This window comes from Urocampus carinirostris, chromosome 13, assembly GCF_059441175.1.
Source record: "Urocampus carinirostris isolate Australia breed hairy pipefish chromosome 13, RoL_Ucar_1.0, whole genome shotgun sequence".
NCBI classification, from domain to species: Eukaryota; Metazoa; Chordata; class Actinopteri; order Syngnathiformes; family Syngnathidae; genus Urocampus; species Urocampus carinirostris.
Genome location: NC_142361.1, coordinates 40,294,497 through 40,310,534, shown reverse-complemented (window position 1 = coordinate 40,310,534; position 16,038 = coordinate 40,294,497). Strand labels below are relative to the sequence as shown.

The 16,038-nt window shown below is 40.8% G+C and overlaps 2 protein-coding genes and 1 pseudogene across 3 annotated transcripts in view; 2 read left to right on the top strand and 1 right to left on the bottom strand.

The window, feature by feature from the left end:
• The window catches only part of arid4b (AT-rich interaction domain 4B), a 67,291-nt gene extending 61,016 nt beyond the window's left edge, over window positions 1-6,275 (bottom strand). For both annotated transcript variants that reach the window (XM_088351237.1, XM_088351240.1), the window contains exon 1: window positions 6,093-6,275. The gene's annotated coding sequence lies outside the window, so the exon portion shown is untranslated. The remainder of the gene's footprint in view (window positions 1-6,092) is intronic.
• Window positions 6,276-6,938: 663 nt separating this feature from the next.
• Window positions 6,939-7,053, top strand: LOC148354543 (U2 spliceosomal RNA; annotated as a pseudogene).
• A 991-nt stretch (window positions 7,054-8,044) lies between these two features.
• On the top strand, window positions 8,045-15,324 carry ggps1 (geranylgeranyl diphosphate synthase 1). The gene is made up of 3 exons (XM_088351000.1): window positions 8,045-8,132; window positions 9,397-9,467; window positions 14,054-15,324. Exons 1-3 carry the CDS (start codon window positions 8,060-8,062, stop codon window positions 14,885-14,887), a joined length of 978 nt encoding a protein of 325 aa, XP_088207126.1. The 5' UTR covers window positions 8,045-8,059; the 3' UTR covers window positions 14,888-15,324.
• Window positions 15,325-16,038: the final 714 nt, after the last annotated feature.

Sequence of the window (16,038 nt, the reverse complement as noted above, 5' to 3'; positions counted from 1 at the left end):
ATCTTAGATCTTCTGTCCTGTTGCAAAAACTAGCAGGCTCAAGGACAATATCTTAACCATGGCCACCAGCGGAGGTGCTAACCACACGGTGTGTGTGTGTGTGTGTTGTGTCACTCATTGCAGGTAAATTGTTCCAGTTTTTACACCCGTTATTGTAATTATCGTAAATTCCGGACTATAAGCCGCTCCTTTTTTCCCAAACGTTCAACCTTGCGGCTTATTCACTGATGCAGCCAATTTATGTCACTTTTCTGACGACCGCCAGCGGCGCTCAAGTACAAAAGGTAAGATTTAGACCGCTGGAACATGTGCGCCGAGGAAGACTGCAACTTCTTAGCTTGTGCACAAATTAAATTAGCGTAAAATGACCCTAATCATGCAAATTGCAAAAAGAAAGGCACATGACGCAGCTTTCAAGCTAAAAGCAATCGAGCAATCCGACAAAGAAGGATTCAGAGCTATTGCACGTAAACTTTACTTTGCGAGCGTGTTGCTAGCGTGTTATGGAATAAGTGAGCGTGGGACGGCGTCTATATGACAAAGTTTTTTTCCGGTACTGAGGAAGACGACCTTGATGGTGTCAATTATCAGGGGGAAGATGAGGAAGTTACAGCGATTTTTACAAATATGGTATATTTTTTTTAACAAAACCTTTTACCGTTTTGCGAGCGTGTTGCTAGTAGCGTGTTGCTACCTGTCACAGTCACGGTTTGGGATGAAAGTTATATTATTGTTATTAAAGCTTTGAAAACTCTCTCGGTGTACCGTCTTTCTTTGTAAATATGTGTAACCATGTATAATATGTATTTGCAACTGTATATTTTTGTAATTTATTTATTTTAGAAACTCTTTCTGATATGTTTTGTACGAGCAAATGAAAAAGAAGGGGCGGGGAAAACGCAGGCTGACGGGAAGTGGAGTAAAGGTGAGACGTGTTTGTGGACGCGGACGACAATAGTGGATATATATTTTTCCCACCCTTACCTTTGGAAATATACACTTTTTTGCTTGGATTACTTTCAACGGGACCCGGACTCTGCAGGTCTGCATCAAACCTTAAGTACCGGTATAATTTTCCGTTCATTTGGCCGGCTGTGATTTTTAAACTGTACTTTAATGAAGGACATTCAGTTTAAATTTGCCTGCCCCATTTTTCCCAACTTGAAACACAATAAGACGACATTGTAAAAAAAAAAAAAAAAACATTGTTGCAAAGTATTAAGGATTGATAATCAGAATTTAAAACAGAACAACTCTTTAAAATTAAGTTGATTATAAATCTACTTCTAACATTCATTGCTGTTTTCCATTTGCCATCAGTATGTACCTGTATTGACTCGTCTTCATTCATGCAATGTTTGTGTTGCGTCGTCTGCTACGAGCCACGTGAACTCCATTTTCCACGATGCTCTTAATGTACGTTTACGTTTTGTAGCGTCAGCAATTTTGTGAGCTTCGTTTGAATATTTCTTCTGGGGCTAAGGTTTTGGCTAAATTCCTAACCACTTCTCCATTTTTCTTGTGTCATTATCTGTGCGTCTACTTTGTAAAATGATATGCAAATCTGTGACCTTATAACGCTCGGAAAAGTCCGGAAGCAGAAAGTTATTCAAGTATGTAAATTGCCAAACAAACGGAAATTCCGAAATTTCCAAAACGAACGAAGATTTCGAAATCGGAATGAAGCAAACGTTTGATATGAAAAAAATAAAGAAAGATTTGTTTTTTTTTTCTTACGTGTTGTAAGTTGTACGCCCGACCTAAAAGATGCGTCCGGGCAGACGTTCTTTCGGACACTGATTTTATTAACGTTTCCCTGTGTATTTTAGTGTTAACCATCAATTTCCCCCCTTTATTAAGCCATTCATAATAATACTTAATAAATGGTAATATATGGATTCAACAAAAAAAAAACAAAAAAAACCTGAAGAGCCCTTTGGATACCAAAAGAGTGAGCCGGTTTTCTTGAAAGAAAAAAAAAAAAAGTCAAAATTCCCATCTCTGACCATTTGAGTTAGATTTAATTTCATGAACTCACTTTATATTGTTTATTGCTGATTGCCATTTTATAATAGTTTGTTTTTGTTGCTGGTGCAGAGAAATACATATTACATATGAATGAATGAAAACTTTATTTCGAACATTAAAATAAAAACAGAACAAAAAGAATAACTCAACAACAAAATAACGTTACATTATATGTTGGAAAAGGGGTAGTCAGAAGCAGATGCTTATTTTCCCTACCCCTTCATCTTCCCTATTAAATACACCAATGATAATAACAACAATAGTAATACTATTAATAATAACAGTAATGATATAACAATAGCAACAATAACAACAAAGTTCACCATAGTTGTAGACACACTATTCCCAATCCCTCGTATCACTCATTTTCTTTATCTCTGTATTCCGCCAGCAATGGTTTTTTGTGTTTAAATTTGAACACGTGAATCGTTGGACATTGTTTGATCTCGTCTTATAAATTGTTCCAAAGTTTGACTCCGCACACAGACACACACACATGCTTTTCCTGGTGGTTCTCACCTTTGGGATTTTCAATTTACTACAGCCCCTCGAGTTATAATTTCCCTCTTTACGAATGAATAATTTTTGGATGTTTTCTGGCACCATGTTTTTGTTGACCTTAAATAACAGTTGTGAAGTGAAAAATGTTATCAAATCATCCAATTTTAATAATTTGGACTGCAGGAATAAAATATGAGTATGATCCCGATATCCTACCCTGTGTATGGTTCTAATTGCACATTGTTGTAGGACAGGGGTCGGGAACCTATGGCTCGCGAGCCAGATGTGGCTCTTTTGATGATAATATATGGCTCGCAAATCTGAGGTTGGGGTTTAAAAAAAATGATCTTTCATTTAAATCCATCCATCGATTTTCTACTGCTCGTGTCTTGTGCAGAGTTCCGGTTGCGTGAGCGATTGTCTATTATTTTAAGTGGATGATAATACCCTACGTTGGCCAATACTGGGCCGTTGCTGGGGGCACAGGTACACGCCCCCTTTTGCGTCCCTTGGCACTTGGCTGTTGGTCATTAGCTCAAAGCTAACCCTTCGACAGAGAAAATGGCGAAACGAGAAAAAAGATGGTGAATATTGTACATCTCAGGACGACTGGACCGAAAATTTTGCCTTTGTGGAGAGGTATGCCTAATTTGCAATGACAAAATGGTATCGATGAAACGGTTGAATGTAAAGCGGCACTTCGACACACGCCATGCTGCCTTTGCGTTGAAGATGTGGATGAACAAGTTCAAATCACCGAATGAAGAGTTGGAAATAATTGCACGACAGAAAGCAGAGTTGGCGAGCAAGCACACGTGGACAGAAATGAACAAACTTCAACCCGAAGACGAGTCGGTCCTCAAAACTTGGAACGTGCTTCCGGTCACATACCACACACTGAGGCGTGTGAGTATTGGCGTATTGACAATGTTTGGATCGACGTATTCATTTTCACACCTCAAATACATCAAGTCCAACCTACCATCACGGTTAACGGATGAATGCCTCAATGCCTGCATGAAGCTTAAACTCACCATGTCCCAACCAAACTACAAAACCATCAGCATATCCACGCAGCACCAGAAGTCGCATTAATGGTGAGTATTATAACAACATTATTTAAAATAATAAATTAAGACGCTTGTTACGCTCACATTAAATTGAATTCAGTCTTAAAATATATTATATGGCTCTCACTGAAACAAATTTCCCAAAATTGTTTTTATGGCTCTCTCAGTCAAAAAGGTTCCCGACCCCTGTTGTAGGATAAAAAGGGGCTGTAGTCAACTTTTGTCATGATTGCCCCAGACTTCTGCACAATATGTAAAGAGGGAACATTGCTCGTATCACTCATACCCCATTTTCTTCATCTCTGTATTCCACCAGTCATGTTTTTTTGGTGTTTAAATTTGAAGACGTGAATAGTTGGACATTGTTGGATCTCGTCTTGTAAATTGTTCCAAAGTTTGACTCCGCACACAGACACACACATACTTTTCCTGGTGGTTCTCACCTTTGGGGTTAGGAATTTACTACATACAGTGGAACCTCGGTTTTCGAACGCCTCTCAGTTTGTCCGACCAAAAATTTCGAGGAATTCTTGCTTCGCTGTTCGGTCAAAAAAATCAGAGTTCGAACGCCGGTAATGCGTGAGTGCGGACGTTCATGTTAGCGTAACCTTTCGTACGGAAGATTACAATAACGCGAACGTACGATTATCCTGGGTTAGCTTTATGTTTACGTTAAACATTCAAGGTAAACATTCAGGGTGTTGGAACGGAGCCCAACATTCAGGGTGTTGGAACGGAGCCCCCTTTCCAATGAACCGCTCACCACTTGTTGTGGAGACCCGGGTGCTAAATGACTTGTAAACGACCTGATTTTTTTATTTTTACACGTTCACGTTAGCGTCATCTTTCGTAGCTTTGTGTTTGCGTTAAACATTCAAGGTAAACATTGAGGGTGTTGGAACAGATTAAAACGATTTACATTATTTTTAATGGGAAAAATGATTTCGGTGATCGAACAAATCGGTTTTCGAACAGGGTTCTGGAACGGATTATGGTCGAGAACCCAGGTTCCACTGTATTTCTATAACGCAACTACCTGTCTGTTCTTCTCTATTCAACCGAACTGAACACTTTGACACACAACAACTTCTCTTGAAAGTCACGGAAATAGTTACTTTTGCAGTAGAGTAATTCAGTTACCAACCCAGTTACTTTTGAGAAGAAGTAGTGAGTTAATACAACGAATTACCTATTTGAAGTAATTGTACAACAATGGCAATAAAAAGTAAGTCTGAAGACACCTGCAATAGTCAATAGCGTTCGAAGCACTATTACCCGTTCCATAAAGTGATGCTATTCGCTCATGCAGCTTGCAGTTAACAATCGAAGACATGTTTTATCAGCCTGCAGTAGCAAGATACAATCGGCATCGGTAGTCGTGCACCCGGTCTTGCAAACTAATCCTCGGCAGGTCCGATCACTCTCCTACCACCGAGTTGAGTCAATCGCTTTATGTAATAATCGGCGCGTGCGCGTGTCATAATCGGTCCATTTTCCCTTGTGGAGCAGAAGGGGCGCACATTACATCGTTGTGCACGAATGCAAACACAATGTAGCACTGTGGGTCAAATAAACACACGTCCACACATTCCCTTTTCTCGCTCTTGGGGGGGAATAAGGGAGGGGGGCAGTCTGCACCAGAGAAGCGGATGACGCCATTTCGGTGGCTGACATTCGGATACAAACATGATGAAACGATCGCTATCAAACGCAAACTGTTGTGCGGGAAAGGGGAGTGAAAAGAAGATAACCAAATAAAAACTGTAACCCCCTGTCAGTGAGTTCATGTGCACAAAGGCGTCAAGTTGCACAAAGTGAGGTGCAGTAAGAGCGTGCAATTAAAAAAAAAAGTCACTTTCAAGGAATGAACGGGAAGGAGGGCGACATGTCTGCACACTACAAAGGAACGAACCCAACAAAATGGTTCGGAACAAGGTCAGCCTCATAGCGACTGCTCCGTATTTTGGTTGTTTATCCGACCCAGACGAGGACCGCCGAATATTTCCGAAAAACACCGAAGCATCGATTGGAGATCGCAACCTTCACTCGTTTCCTTTCGGCCGAACATTACCGAAGACAACCGAAGCATCGATCGGAGATTTAAACGTCTTTACGAGATGGCGAGTTTCGTTTTCTCCACTTGTGGAAAACTGTTGTTGACAGTTAGCTTCGAAGACGGGACACAAAAACGTGAATTGACGTCCCTTCGTCACCCATATGAACATATTTAGCTCCAATGTTGTCGTGTTAGAAAAAAAAAAAACAGGATTCCTCCGCTCGACATCCCGAAACCTTTCGGAGCAATTCGGAACCGTTCTGTTGTTTACCGCCTAACTTTGCAATCAAGCGAAGTCGAGTTGTTGTTTTTCTATCGATCATGGAGTCCGCTTCGTTTCATTCATCGAAGCAAGTTGGCCGGTTCGGAAGCCAAGGCGGCGAGCTAGTGGGGGAGAGAGATGTTGGGAATCAAACGACGGCTTTTGTCGCTCTTACCTGCGCTGTCAAGTTGCCAAAGGCGCCCGTTGTTTTCGACGAAAGCCTGCTAGTAATCCATGAGAGCATTTAAAAGGGATGTTCTGCCGTCCCAGGTGGAGAAAAGTCGTATTTTTTTTTGCACAGCGCTGCTGTTTGCCTTGTTGAGAAGCTTCTTTCTCAGACTCCCCCTCCCCTTGCCTTCTGAGCATGACTGACAGGCGTGGTAGGTGTTTTTACGCCACTTGATTGGTTTATAAAGCCGAGGGGAACGCCTTACCAAACGATGATTGGTTTAGAATGGAGGAAAAAAATATCCGTGACCATGACTTGACTCGTTAGGAATAAAAAATAAAGAAAAACTACAATTCCCTGCTTCTCACTCGTACAGGGTGCGTTGATTTTCACCACTACATCTCCCGGTTCTGTCTTCTTTTAAAACGTTAACCCGGATGTAACAATCGGGACAAGCGTTTATCCATAAACAACACACACGAACCTAGAGACGGATACAAATGTAGCATCGAGCTAATGCTAGGCTACTAGTTCCGGAATAGGGTCGACACTCCACGAGTTGCCTTCTATGGAGGTGTATACCATAACTCTCGGAACAAGAACCTGAAGTCAGTTTTCTTCAGCCCATTTGAAAGAATTACCGCAATTAAAACTGGGACTGAAAGGCTCACTCGTATTAGCATGCTAATGCTAGTCAGGTAGCCATTCTGACACCAGGGACAACCAAGGTAGGTGGAGCGGATAAAAATAGCTTTATTTTAGTTCCATTGGCGACATGTTACATCGAATTAAACTCGTTTGATGCTTGGTCCTTAGCTTGGCCTTGGGTGAATCAGACGTATTGCTAAGTCCTTAGCTTGGCCTTTGGCCTTTGATTTTTGCAATCCGGAGATGGAATAAGAGCTTGCTCTGTCCACTCCACGCATCGGCCCGGTATTGCAGTACTTCCGGGAACGGTGCATTCGCAATGATCGCAGCAAGGCTTTAGGGCTAGGACCTTAGCCTAGCCTTTTGGCTGAGAGTAAGTGTCCCGGCTCCTAGCCTTTGTAGCGTATTATGAACTGACCGATAACGGATAATGAATAACGAAGATAGAACAATAACCCTTAAAAACCCCCAATTAAATCGTTAAACATGGGAAGAGATGTACAGTAATCCCTCGGTTATCGCGGTTAATGGGGACCAAAACCACCCGCGAAAAGTGAAAATCCGCGAAGCAGCGACGCCCCTTCAAAAATGCTTAAAAAATATAAATAATACATATATATATATATATATATATATATATATATATATAATATAAAATTATTTTATTTTATTAATATTTATCAGACCCGGTTAATGGGGACCAAAACAACCAGCGAAAAGTAAAAATCTGCAAAGTAGCGAGCGACGCCCCTTCAAAAATGCTTGAAAAATTATTATTTTATTTTTAAAAAAAAATATTTTATTATTTTTTAGACCCGCGAAGCTCTGAACCTGCGAACGTGGAACCGCGAAGTAGCGAGGTCCCACTGTATTGCCTCTTGGTTTTTGGGGTGGGCGTGTGATTATTACTGTACAACAAAAGTAATGGCAGTTATTAAAGTGATTCATTTACATTTTTATTCAATTAAAAGCTGATTGAATATTCTTAAGGCGTCAAATGATCATTTGGTGCTGTTCTCCCTCATTATTTCTTGTTGAAGCCACATCCGGTCACGTGATCCGCAGTTACCTTCAGTTTACAAATTTATAATTTATTATTATTTATTATTGAAAAATACTGGCTTACACACTTTTTTTACATGTGATTCCTTATTAGGGGGTTGCGTGGTGAGTTAAGTACTACATTTACTGTAAAGGTATCACAAGCAGTCATTGCATGTCTTATTATTTAAAATGTCCCCCCACATAAAATGCATATTAGATATCATTATTATAATGTTGAACCTCTTTCTTCTTCTATTACAAAACTTAAGACTTTGGAGGTGATGGACAGTGAGCCAGAAGCAGCATCGGAGCGAATTCTCCTGGAGCCTTACACATATTTGTTACAACTGCCAGGTGAGCTCCCTTCAAACTTTTAGTACATTTGTTGGAATGCAGTGTTCGCATCCACCTGCTACTTCGCTAGAACAGCTCAAGTCAGGACACACTAAATATACCGTAAATTCCGGACTATAAGCCGCTACTTTTTTCCCTAACTTTCAACCCTGCGGCTTATTCAGTGATGCGGCCCATTTATGTAATTTTTCTAACGGCCGCCAGCGGCGCTCGAGTGTTGCTACCATTAACTGCCCTGTCACAGGCACTGTTTGGAATGAAAGCTATATTATTATTATTATTATTATTATTAAAGCTTTAAATACTCTCTGTGTACCGTCTGTCTTTGTAAATATGTGTAACCCATGTATAATATGTATTTACAACTGTATATTTTTGTAATGTATTTATTTGTATTTATTTTAGATACTTATTTTGATATGTTTTGCACGGGTGAATGAAAAAGGAGGGGCGGAACAAACGCGGGGTGCCGAGTTTAAGTGGGGACCGGTAAAGGTGAGGGACAGACAAGGAAAGAAGAGGGGGTAAAAAGTTGGTTAAAGAAAAAGGAGTTGCGTGAGTAAATGTGTTTATCTGATATATTTTTTCCACCCTTACCTTTGGAAATATACACTTTTTTTCCCCTTGGATTACTTTCAACGGGACCCGGGCTCTGCAGGTCTGCATCAAACCTTAAGTACCGGTATCATTTTCCGTTCATTTTGCCAGCTGTGATTTTTGGACTGAGGACTTTAATGAAGGACATTTAGTTTCAATCGCGGGACTTGAAGTCGGGTTTGGGTTAATTTTGTGTTTGTGTTACATGTTTAAATGTGGGCGCATGCGGCTTATATACAGGTGCGGCTTGTGTATGTACAAAATCGGTTTTCTTCTTAAAATGTGGTGGGTGCGGCTTATAATCAGGTGAGCTCTATGGTCCGGAATTTACGGTAAATACAATTTAATATTTGGTGTACATGTATATTAATTTTCATTGCCGTTAACCATACGCACGTATATTATGCAAAAGTAATACTTACTGTATACTATTTTATTGTATTTACCTGGGGTACCCGGGGTTTGGAAGGCATTGGTTTCGATCCCCGGCTTTACAGCCATTTCACTTTGCGATCCCCACCTGGAAACGAGATTCATGTTGTATCCTGGGGGGTCAGCTGATTAAATAAGACACACATATTCATCCAGAATAGCAACTCCAACCTCATGTGGTCGACATTCACATAACATCAATTGAAATAACACCTCCATTTTTTTTTATTACCAGGAAAACAAGTGCGCACAAAACTAGCTCAGGCATTTAACCACTGGCTGAATGTACGGGAGGACAAACTGCAGGTGAGAAATCGGATCCATAATCTACCCACATGTTTTAGATAACTGTCATTTATTACAGTAATTTGTAAGTCGGTTGTCTTACCAGATGCATTCAAAAGAATGTTATTCCGAGGACGGTCCTACTCGACACTCCATCAAATTGTTTACTTGACAGTTTGATGTGTTCAAATTAATTAGCAAGAAGATTGACTTGTCAGTAAATGAGTCACATTCTACACTCTTCTGCCAAAGTTTGATTTATTTTATCGGTTTTGTACAGAAGCTGATTAGTACATGTCCGTGGGCCAAAACATCAGATGGGCAAATGCTTGAGATTTTAAAACTCTTATTAAAGTGACTGTGTGCAATTATTCAAAACTAGAGGTCGTTGATGCCTACAACGGAGCTACAGTGTGTGTGTGCATTCGAGGAAGCCAAGCAACAGAAGCCTGAAGGCAAAAAATCTCAAGCCCACTTCCAGATTTTCTTACCAGAAAAAAAGATGAATTTCAGCAATCAAGAACAAAAGATTGGATACATTGGATCATTTGAAAAAAGCCACTAGCTAGTGTTGATCAGAGCTGGAGGAAATGGCTGATTGTAGCTGCTCTGTAAGAGAGATTTATTTACATGGAGCAGCTAACACTTTCAGCGAGCCTTACCCAGCAGCCATGTGGGTAACATGAGTGGCTAGAGAAGGAAACTGGGAGGAAAAACTGAAAATGCCTTGATCAAAGAACTCAGTGGTGTTCGCTTATAAGAGCAGCTGTGGAAGGCAAGACACTTCGGGAAAAAGCAATAGCAGCTGAAAGTAACAATAGCGGTGAGCACTAGACTGCAGTCAAGTGGCTGACGTGAGTGGCAAAAGAAGGAAACTGTGGAAAAAAAAAAATAAACTTCGCTTATGTGAATCTGTGGCGTTCGCCTGCATAAGCAACTGTTGAGGGAGTGTGACACTGAAAGACCAAGCAGGTGCAGCAAACCGTGGCAAGTCCTAGCCAGCAGTCAGGTGGCTAGAAAAGGAAACATTGGAAAAAGATGCTTGCAACAATCACATTTCGGGCTCTTCTGTGTTAAATGGTTGTGATATGATAGCGGATAAACGAGGCCGGCTTTTTCAATGTATTTGTTTCTAAACCTAAGAAAACATGTTTTTGCTTATTTAAATCAAGACTCTTCACATAGATGAAGTATTTACATATCAAGATGCTGCTATATAATACACACTGTCACTTTAAGTAGCGCTAGGATTTTTTCTTATGCAAATGACGGTATATTTGGATAGGTTACTAAAGTGTCATCCATTTTTATTTCGCGTAAACTGTGACTGTCGGTGAAAAATGGGACACAGACATGGAGGTCTGCGTTCGTAGCGAGTCTTGTCGAGCTTAGTTAACTTTGTTGCGTCAAATTCTTTTCTTTGGCCTCGTCAAATCGAGTTTCCCATCCGTCCGATTGGGCTGTAAATGTTTTTTTTTTTTTGTTTTTTTTTGTGTGGGCGGATTTTCTTTACACCAGTGGTCCCCAAGAATTTCTGGATCAAGGACCGGTTTAATGTCTGACAATATTCTTGCAGCCCAATAATGACATTAGTTATAAACAGGGTTGGGTGGGGTTACTTTAACTTGATTACTTTCAATTACTTTTGGATTACTCCAATACCAAATACCTCTGGGGATGAATAAAGTATCTATCTATCTAATAAAAGACAAAATAAACTAAATAGGAATCAAATGATGACTCACAACACGTGGTAAGCTTTCTCTCCTGGCTTTGATCTCTTTGATCTCCGGCAAAACGAACATCAAATGCGACAGAAACAAAATGAAAGTAAATCCAAACATCATTTTTGCCGTTCCATGTATTCCGTTACTCCCCAAGCCTGCACAAAATTGAGTCATTTTATTCATATTGAGTTTCTTTTGTCTTTTATTAGCATATTTGGTTTTGGAGTCATCCAAAAGTAGTTGAAAGTAATCCAGTTAAAGTAACCCTACCCAAACCTGGTTATAAATGGTCATAAGCCTAAATGCACCGTGTATCACTAGACCGCTAGGGATGTAGATGGCATAGAAAAAGGCATTCCATTTTATCTGTCTTACCCCCCGTACCAGAGATGAATGTTAGAGAATGGAGAAAACAAAGTCATCCAGAGAGATATAAACGAATGGGAAAAAAGCCTGACGAATGAAACAACTCCGTATCTGATGACGAATCTTAGGAGATTAAAGATGGCGTGTGTCGATTAAAAAGTTCAAAGTAGAAAATGTTCTAGTACGTTTCTGATAACAATGCCCAACTGAAATCAAAGAGCCTTATATATATATTTCTTTCCACTCTGCCCTTTTGCTTTTATCACTTTTGGCAACGCTATTCTGGACATGCAACACATTAGGAAGCAGGCATGAGAGGACGAGTGACGGTTGAGAGGGATTTCATGCTTGTCCCCGTTTTTGTTATTGTCCCACGAAAATAGTGAAATGATGGAAAGGCCCGTTTCAAATACAGTCCAAACGCCAACCCAAACTCTTAAAAAGATGGGTCGAAGAAATGCACGTTCTTGCCACGTCACAAAAGGAACTTGACAATCTGCAATGATGACTTAGGCCAGAGGATGGTGTCAGCGAGTAGACATTTTCCAAATTCCAGACAACACATTTTTTTTTTAAAATACATTGTAAATTGAATGTTGGTATTGTCTTCATCGTTTACTTTGTCAAAATGATTTTAATCCTGGCGCATATTTAACTAAGTACCTTGAGTAAAAAATGTGATGTTGAGATAAAATCTAATGCCCTTTCCGATGTCATCTACAGCAGTTAATGGGCTAGTGGCGAGGATTCTGCGCTTTCATCACTGCGATCCGGGTTCGATTTTCATTGCATTCAAAACCTTTATCAACTTATCAATTATTGCTCAAATATGGTATAATACCAAAGTAAAACTAATGTGCTGTGTATAACACAGACCCAAACTTTGAGTTCTTGTGTGGGGGGAGAAGGCTCGTTGTTTACAGTGTAAGCAAAAAATAGGGCAACTTATTTCCTGCTGGGCAGCCCAATAGTTGCCATTCACTACTTTTTTGAAGATTTGAAGCACGTGCCTTGTAATTTCAATCACAGGGAGTTACGGTTCAGCGGTCCCTCCCCCTTTGGTAAACTCGGGCTGAACCCATCACGCAGACGGAGAGCATCGTTAGCAATTTGCTTCCGAGGAGGCGGCGCCATGGAAACGAGTGCGCCTTCAGATAGATGAAGGCCTGACATTGGTGTAGCGTGTCATTCAATCGGACGTCCGCGGGACGGAATGTGTAATACGTCAGACCTTCCTATTATACTCACGCTTTTGTTCTTTTTATCTCTTTGTAGAATCACCATGTTCTGTATTTTGGAAAGGACGAATGAATAGAAATCATTCGCATTACAGATGAAACTTTTGTGATTTCTGTTTAACCCGACACAAGAATATGTGAATAACGTGATGACATTTTTATGCACTTAAACAAAAGATGAAGAAAAACCTCCCGAAATAAAAACATTTTTTTTTAATATTCCATAAAGGCAGTTTGGGTCAGAAGTTTGAATTTAGGCTAATCAAATCTACAAAGAGGAAGTTTTCACATTCAATACAACTATTTGTGGTGATTCTAAAATGAATATCAATGTCTTTTCCTAAAATCGGTTCCATATGTTTGGCTCAAATGTCGCTTTTATCTGTGGGAGTAATCATTTGTACTCTAAAAATACATTTATTCTTGAACTATAAAAAGACATTTCTACTTGTGAACCAAATTTGTGCTTCCATTTCTGTGGAAGTCATCATTTCAACCTGTAAAGGACTTTTGTTCTTAATTTTTAACAAATTGGTACTATCGAAAATAAATCGCTTACTAAGAGAAGTGTGCTTGTTGAAAATAAATCGACATTTGTATTTCAAATCGGTTTTACCTGTAAAAAGAACCCATAACTCTTTTGTGATCATAACATAATAAAAATGAATCTGTAAAAGGTCATTATTCTTGAAAGCGAAAACAAATTTATGGTGGTCAATAATGTGCCTGTTAAAATCTGTATCGTGACATAAAATTGTATCAATACAATTTCCACCTGTAAAGTTTGTACCAATATTATAAAAATACTTAAAAGAAATTTGCATGTACAAAATTTCAACTCTCCAAAAAAAAAGATGTTTGCAAAAAAAGTGTTTACTTTTAACAAAACAAATTTGTATCTGTAAAATTAATGAATTGTACCTGGTAAGACAAACAACTAAACATAGTACATTAGATCTTGTAATCAGATATAATGTACCCCCAAATCTGTTTGTTGGAAAGAAATATGTAGGTTTACTAGATGCAACACAGAAATCTGTTAAAAAAAATAAAATCGGGTACAGAATATATATTTTTTTTTAACAGTAAAGGTTACGTTTCATCAAATACCTCTCAATCATTATAGTCTAATAATTGGTGCAGCAGTTTGTTAATGCATTGACAAAGATGGACCGTTAACTATTGACAAAGCACGTAGACATGGCGCCCTCTGCTGTATAGAAGCTGCGGTGCACCAACAATAAGCCACTTACCGGCGTTTGTGCCCCAAATCCAGGTGATCATCGAAGTCACCGAGATGCTGCACAACGCCAGCTTGCTGATCGACGACATCGAGGACAGCTCTAACTTGCGGCGCGGCTTCCCGGTGGCCCACGGCATCTACGGCATTCCCTCCGTCATCAACTCCGCCAACTACGTCTACTTCCTGGGCCTGGAGAAGGTTTTGACATTGGACCACCCTCAAGCCGTGCACGTCTTCACCCGCCAGCTGCTGGAGCTGCACCGCGGCCAAGGTCTGGACATCCACTGGAGGGACACCTACACCTGTCCCACCGAGGAGCAGTACCGCCACATGGTGCTGCAGAAAACGGGCGGGCTCTTCGGTCTGGCCGTCGGGCTGATGCAGCTCTTCTCTCAATGGAAGCAGGACTTGAAGCCCCTCTTAGACACGCTGGGCCTCTTCTTCCAGATCCGGGACGACTACGCCAACCTGAGCTCGCGCGAGTATAGCGAGAATAAGAGTTTCTGCGAGGACCTGACGGAGGGAAAGTTCTCCTTTCCCACCATCCACGCCATCCGGTCGCATCCCGAGAGCACGCAGGTGCAGAACATCCTGCGGCAGCGCACGGAAAACCTGGATATCAAGCGCTACTGTGTGGACTACCTGGAGAAGGTGGGTTCCTTCGCGTACACCAGGCAGACTCTGCGGGAGCTGGAGAAAGAGTCTTATCGGCTCATCCGGCAGTTCGGGGGGAACCCGCAACTGGAGAGCTTGGTGGAGCTGCTCAGCCGCATGCACCGGGAGGCCGAGGAGAAGTCCGAGATCCGAGATATCTCCGAACCGGATCGTGCGCCTGCGGGTGCCGATAAAGCGGCTGGCGGAACATAATCGACACGAATGCTATTTTTTTGCCCAGGAAATTGCGGTCCTCGCTTCTGAACGTGAACTCTTGGTGCATGCAGATGTTTGGTTTCCGAGCGCGGCCTCGCACGAACGAAGACTTTAAAAGCCTTTTGAGTACCTCGAAGTGAGGAAAGCGCTATATAAAAGCAACGCCATTAGCTCTTAAAGCCTCAAGTGGTTTGGATGATGAAAGTGGCTCTCTGCTGCTCGGAGTATCATATTGCTGGCTGCTAATGCAACATTTTGCTATTCCGTTTACGGTCACGTGACTTTTTGAGGGGGCTCGTTTGACTGCTATGTGTGCGTTTGTCGATATGTATCCAATGCACTCCTTCATATTCATCATGAATGAATCACATGTCACAATTTTTGTAATATTTTCCACAAAAATGTGTGCATCAAATAAAAATAATTGAACAATGTCATGCACATGTTCATTTGGAACTGTGTAAAACTCGGGTCCGTATGTTTATAGTAAAATTCAAAATCTATGTCGAAGGATTTTATATATTTGACTATAAAGGATTTTATACGATTGACTCATAATGCAATGAAGATTTTCACTGAGTAGGATTCAGTTCAACAACAGGTCAGGCTGTTCCAAATGCAAAATATTTTGTCTAGTTGTGTTGATAACAGGACTCTGACGAAGGACGGCAGGCGTTGTTTTGAGTATTCCAGACATCGCGCTGCTCTTCGACGAGATGGTGAAGCCCAGGGGGGGGCTTCCTTGGCACGCCCATGGGAGGAGTCGGCACGCCATTGTGCGGGGAGAAGATGGTCAATAGGAGAGAGCTAAATGACTTCAGACGAGGGCTTCCCAGAGACTCCAACGACATTAATTCTGCCGTTTTCGATGGAGTACACTTAGTTAAATTGCTAATGAAATTAAATCTGCCCCCAAGTGAAAATGTCGGCTTTCTGGTTCATCTTTTCCCTCGCGCATAAATTGTTGGGTGAATGTAGGCGGTGTTTGGTTAACGGAGTCAGATAACTCATTCGAACAATTTGGTAATTGATACATTTCGATATTAATTTCCAACAATATGTATTTGATGTGCAATCATTTCCTCATTTTAGATCCAAAAACAAAAACTTCGGTCTCCAACTGCCAACGGCTCACCTTCACAGTTGCT

Coding starts and splice junctions, on each gene's coding strand:
- ggps1 (XM_088351000.1), top strand. CDS start 8,060: ATGGACAGTGAGCCAGAAGCAGCATCGGAGCGAATTCTCCTGGAGCCT. Junction 8,133..9,396: donor ATATTTGTTACAACTGCCAG/GTGAGCTCCCTT, acceptor TTTTATTACCAG/GAAAACAAGTGCGCACAAAA. Junction 9,468..14,053: donor TACGGGAGGACAAACTGCAG/GTGAGAAATCGG, acceptor CCCCAAATCCAG/GTGATCATCGAAGTCACCGA.